The sequence below is a fragment of the Eptatretus burgeri genome, chromosome 3 (assembly GCF_056783735.1).
Source record: "Eptatretus burgeri isolate ZD-2024b chromosome 3, Ebu_testis_v1, whole genome shotgun sequence".
Classification (NCBI taxonomy): domain Eukaryota; kingdom Metazoa; phylum Chordata; class Myxini; order Myxiniformes; family Myxinidae; genus Eptatretus; species Eptatretus burgeri.
In genome coordinates, this window is record NC_140963.1 from 120514557 (window position 1) to 120520522 (window position 5966).

A 5966-nucleotide genomic window follows, 5' to 3' on the forward strand; every position below is an offset into this window, starting at 1 on the left:
GCGAGATGACAGGGTAGAATTGCCCGTGAAAGTTAGAGAAATCTCTGCACAGTATCGTGATGATCGCCTGTAAAAGTTATTAAGCAGAGCTATCGACAAAAGTTAGCATTAAATTGGAACCAATTACAAGCCAAATTATAAGGATTTATATTCGCCACGAGATAGTCAGCAAAACCCAGCCGGCTTGTTGACCTTCAGGGAGGGTTTGGCACGTGTCTGCTCCACCTGGTCGAATCTATGCGTGATTAATGCTCGTCTACACTACGGTATATTAGGGAAACTCAGAGGCTTCCTGGAACTGCCACTGAAAAGGTGATCTTTGGGGGGAAAAATGGGAAGCACAATCCCAACAATCCCCCAAAAGGGAAATAGAGAAGAAGAAAAAAATGAACTACGGATGTCAGCGATGAACAAGCCAACTACCAATCACGTTCTCACTGCTATAATGATGTCACGTGTGCCAATTCAGCAGAGTTCAATTGATTGAAACCAGTTAGTTTGTCCAAATGTAGTATGGCACAACTATTATCCCACAGAAAGATGGACAGATAAATTTTTGAAGACACGTTCCACTTGGATTTATTGCAACATTGTTATGATCACTCGAGTTGAATGAAACATGGGCACGTTTGTCCATTTACATCATTCATGAAAGAAGGGAAACTTTGCATTTCAAGTTTTAAAATTTCGATAGCACAGTGATGGAATTGCAAGACTCCCAAAATACGGCACAATATTACAAGAGCATAATATCAATGATAAGGGGTCAAGTACTCTGAAATTTCATCCAATGATCTCATTGTGATGAAGACGAATATTAGACCTTCTTTGTCTTTCACCGTTCACCGAATGGAGAAGGTGGCCGATCTCAACAATGGGGAGGTGACATCTCAACCTATTCTTCCAAAACAAAACGTTCAAATCGATAATAAAGTACCCCTCCATACACAACCGGAAGTTGAAGAAGTTGAAGAAACAAAATTGGCCAAAGGTGTGAAGTTCAAACTTGCAGGTTCTAACGAGAGAATGCACATTCATCTGTTAGGCGACAGATCTGATGAGAATTAGCAGCAATGACCCAGGGCTTGCTCGCCAGGCCGAGTGACTACTGGGCCAAGACACCAGGGAGAATGCCCGAATGCTAGGCTAAGCTAGTTGACAGCAGAGGTTCAAAACCATATGGATCTCCAGTTTGCCTGTCCATGGCCAAACATGTGAAAACCATCGCAAGAAGCTGGAGGGGTAAGAAAGGTAAAGAAAAAAAAATCCCCAAAAACAATAGTTAGTTTTGTTGATGGGAAAATAGATGCCACTTCGCAATCAAAGTCAAGAACTCCGTTTCTTTTTTTTATGCCATGGGGTGGAAATTTTAATGAGGCCTTGGGTCAAAACAAGCATGAGAAAGAGCATTTCTACCGACACTTATAATAAAAGCCGATATAGTAAGGCCAAAGATAAATTGTAGCATTGATTGGAGGCTATCGAGATAACAAAACTCAATGTTGAGGGGGCGGGGAAGGGGGGTAGGCCTGGCTATCAACTCATCCCTGATGGTTAACGATCTATGAGGGAAACTCAGTCACACCAAATGGTTGTCTATGGGGGGGGGGGGAAGGAAGGAAACACCATCAGGTTAACCTTCAGGGATGAGAAATACGTAAAATGTCACCATTTTTCAAATTCAAAATAGTCCCTTAAATGAGCAAGAAATGGTTAACGTCTTAAAATATATTTGACAGAGAAATTAGAAATGGTGGCGCGGCCCCTCGAATGCTGCCTGTGCGTTTCCCCAGATATTCGCTCAACAATTGCAACAAACAATCTGCAGTCAGTTCGTTTTATCCATCCATACATTTCCAAAACACAAAAACATAAAATTGCTAGCAATGAACGAAGATGGAAGCACATGTATTTGATATCTTGTATCAAACAGACGGTTCTTTATGGATCGATAGCCAGGCCTTGCACGATTCCATTAGGGCCAGTATATGTCAGGGAAAAAAAAATAAATAATAATAATTAACAGGCATGAAATTAAAATCTAACTTGGCCATTTTCATGCGGTAATAAATGCCTTTTCTTACTCGCACACGTACCTGATAATCCACAAATCTCACCTGAAAACAGCCAAATGCCACTGCAGACCATAGAATCAAAGTCAATGCATTCATCACAGCACCAACAATTTTGATCTGACAACCCTGAAAGGTATTCAGAAATCAAACGCAATGCAATCATTAATAAATAAATAAATGCACATGGTAATTTGTCCTTGAGCTACACCCAAGTGAAGGCATCGATCACCGGGTTCGGGTATGGCAGCGAAAGAGCGAGACAACTGCGGAAGGCCCCGAATGTGGTGCAAGACCTGATGGTAGAGGAACGTGGGTTCTTCCAACGATCCACTGCAGATGGAGATGTTATGTGCACAGCAACTCAATGGTGCAGATCCACTGTGGTTAAACCATGGCTCCCATTGCCAATCAGTATAATTTTGAATACCACAGCAGTGTAGCTTGGGAACGGGATGAAAGCAGGAAGGATAAGGCATCAAGCAAAATAGGACGACACAATGACCCATGACTTAATAGCCTGAACGAAACACACACCTGGCTCTGTACCATGTCCACAGCTTGGCTGGCAGTATTCGCACTGGAACCATTATAAGCTTGGAACACACCGTCGATCATTATGGACACCTTTCTATTGACCTGCAATGCCCACAAAACCATATAAAAGTAAGGTCTTGGGAGAACACCGAGTATCTTCCCAGCCTGATGAATGAATCGGTGAGAACACTTTCCCATTTGGTGTTCTCATTCCAAGCACGTGATTTATATCAGATTAAAATCCCATATATCATGTTGATCCATGGTCTCCAAATTCATGGAATAAAATACATTGGCATTTCCTTATGGTTGTACCCTGCGTGAGATTTACACCCGTACCACACCTGACCACGGTATGCATAGGCCAGCACTCCTGCCACGACCTCGAAGAAGAAGATAGCAATGAGAAAAAACAAGAACTGGAAAAGAAAAAAGAAAAGACAGACAGACCATCAAACTAACGATACGATTAAACTTCAGGGTAATTGGGTTCACTACCTGCAATATACCTCTCATTGCACGTTTCACTACACTCAATAGAACCATGCAGAACTCTCTCAATCCCACAAATGCAAAACAGTTTCATTGTACATCCATCAGCCTGCATTCAAATATCCAATATGGAAACAGTTTCCAGACTGCATCAGTTGTGTAGGGCAGGGGCGTCGACAGCCAGCATGGGGCCTCGCGGAAAACAACCTCAGGGCCCCCCCCCTCCAACTCTGCCCTTCCTCTCTTTTATAACTTTTAAAGAACCTTTCTTTAATGAAGATCCTAAATTAAAGTATCAACAAGCTCATAAATAAAGCAAAAATCACAGCAGCAGCCTTTTTTTAGCTCACGGTACAAGCGCTAAAAAGTAAAGAGAGCATCAACAAATCTATTGTACAAGTTGAAGCTGGTATCTGTCCGTGCATTGGCGGTCTCCCGTTTCTGGCAGCCGCTTCACACGCCACATTTGAAAAGCTCAACATTCACTTTGGCAAAGGCAGGAGAACATGAATGAATAAATGTTGATGTGAAATTTGATTTGCATTTTTTGCCCTCTTTCGAGACTAATTTAACCTCCGCAACCTGACGTTGCACCACCATTTCACGATGGGTGTCATAAGGAGTTCAGAACTTTGGCTTCTTTGGCTTTTGGTTCCTGAAGCTTTGGCTCTGAGTGCAACCAAGAGTGCAAGACAATTAACCTTTTCAACACTCCATGAAATTATTAAAATTGAAAGATTAACTTGAACTGTTTAAATCACTGGGGACGGCTACTCTTAGTATCAAATAAAGCCTGGTGTTGGCTCAGTAGTTAGCGTGGCGGCTTGGGATCCTAGGGTCCTGAGTTCAAGCCCCGTCGGCCGCTGAATTAATACACGAGGGGGTTGACTCAGCCTGTCATCCTTCCGCGGTTGGTGAAATGAGTACCAGTTCCAGTGTGTGTACCGGTAGAGGGGCACTGCATCAGCGACACAGTCACGCTTTAAGAAATGATAGCTACCCCGGCAGCTCAGCTGCCATATGACCACCACCACCAGTATCTAATAAATCTAAAATAGTAACAAGAATATTAATTATTACTCAGATTATTATTTCAATCACTAGCTCCACCAAAGGTGGACGGAGGTTGCGTGTCCACCTGTCTGTCTGTGAACAGGATATCTCTGGACAATTAACAGCGGGGAATGCTGTTGTGTGTCCGGCAAGGAAAGCAAAATCAACTTCTGGGTTTAAATAAATGTAACGAGGAGGAAATGAGGATGAGCAGATGAGGGGGTTTCACTGTACTGTTAAAAAAAAATTAAAAAAAATTTACAGAACCTCGAGCCCTTCAACGGACCCCAGGCACCGACCCCCCACCCTACCCTCTCGACGGCGCTGTGTCGCCATCTTCCTTTTGTTATTGAACGTCACGTCAAGCCCTTTAATCTCTCATAATCAAGAGTCGAGGCAATCCATTTGGCAATAGTAATATAGGCGGTGTATAAGCATGGCGCTTTCACATCATTTCCCTATTTAAAAATATGGAGGGTGTAAAGTACGAATTGGTCGCGTTTTAAACACTCACGTCCTCAATTGATATCGATACGGACAGAAGGGAAACTATTCGGATTTACCGTGGAAGCGCCGAACCGGCTGTCACCGGCCGAGGAACAGCACCCGATCACGGCGACGAGGGCGAGGCACGAGGCCACGCTGATGAGCAGCAGCGCCGGCAGCGCCGTGTAGCTGTCAGGGAAGAAGTTCGAGTACCTGTCGAACAGAATGAGTCCCTGCGCACCCAAGTAGCCAATACCGGCAGCCGCCGCCTGCGAACACGCGACGTGTCACCATTAAGCGTGTACACACCGTCATGAAGGCCCAAACCACCACGTACCAGGACGAGCAATGCCAAACACCTACCCAGAAAACCAACACCAGGATCACCAAATACGAGTACCCGCAAGTCGGCATGATCGACTCCACTGACGTCATGCCACCGAACTGTTTGCGGTGAAGAAGGCGTAAAAAAAAAAAGAAAAAAAAAAAGATCGAATTATTTGTTGTTGTTTTTTTTTCGGCGATGTTTATTATTATTATTATTATTATTATTGATACGACGTCACTCATCAATTATGACAATTTTTTTTTTCCTCGTTCGAAATGCTTTTTCTTTTAACTTTTCGTTGTTCATTAAGAACTGAGGCGCCGCCCGAGCCGTCACGCATTCGCCACTGATTCAGTTACGGCTCAGCAGCGCCGTTTGGTGCGATTGGAACGAGTTACATGAAAATAATGGCACATTGTGAAAAAAAAAAATCATTCATAATTCTGCGCGGGAAACTACACTGACATTTAGGACGATATCGACACGGCCTTTATTATATACATATGTATCGTTACAAAGGATTCTTCTTCTACAGGTGTGGATCGACGTATCACCCAAGTGGTTTGATGTAACAGTTTGCAACAACTTACTATCGCTTTCAAAGCCAGTCGTTCCGTATCAACCGCTTTGCAAGCCGCTCAGCAAGTGGAGCAAGCAATCAAGAAAATTAAATGTTCAGACATACCCGTCATGAAACCCCCTCATCAGCTCGTCCTCATTGCCTGCACCGTACTCATAACATTATTAGCCCCCGTTCAATTTAGTCCGAAACGGGGGGCTCATTGATTGGGCCTCATCCATCCGTGCGTGCATGCGTCCGTCTGCAACCATATCTCAGACACGTATGGACCGATTTTGTTCAAACTTGGCACACAGATAATGAATGATGGTGTTGCGGGCCGGCGGGGTCGGGTGAGAAGACCACGAGGTGAGGGAAGCGACGCCAATTCTCACCAGACTCCTCGGAATTGTAGGCCGTCGCTCACGGATAATTCCGT

The 5966-nt window shown here is 44.0% G+C and overlaps 1 protein-coding gene across 1 annotated transcript; it reads right to left on the reverse strand.

Moving 5' to 3' along the window:
* Nucleotides 1-553: 553 nt before the first annotated feature.
* On the reverse strand, nt 554-5174 carry LOC147030855 (tetraspanin-3-like). Its single transcript, XM_085875373.1, has 7 exons — nt 5004-5174; nt 4718-4909; nt 2954-3028; nt 2610-2711; nt 2369-2515; nt 2118-2201; nt 554-1234 (listed from the first exon to the last, which is right to left on the reverse strand). Exons 1-7 carry the CDS (start codon nt 5073-5075, stop codon nt 1142-1144), a joined length of 765 nt encoding a protein of 254 aa, XP_085731499.1. The 5' UTR covers nt 5076-5174; the 3' UTR covers nt 554-1141.
* Between the last annotated feature and the right edge of the window lie 792 nt (nt 5175-5966).

Excerpts from the sequence above, each read along its gene's own strand:
- LOC147030855 (XM_085875373.1), bottom strand. The coding sequence starts at position 5,075 with ATGACGTCAGTGGAGTCGATCATGCCGACTTGCGGGTACTCGTATTTG. Across the intron at positions 2,516-2,609 it reads TGGACATGGTACAGAGCCAG|CTACACTGCTGTGGTATTCA; the intron begins GTGTGTGTTTCG and ends CCCGTTCCCAAG. Across the intron at positions 1,235-2,117 it reads TGGCATTTGGCTGTTTTCAG|CTTCTTGCGATGGTTTTCAC; the intron begins GTGAGATTTGTG and ends TTACCCCTCCAG.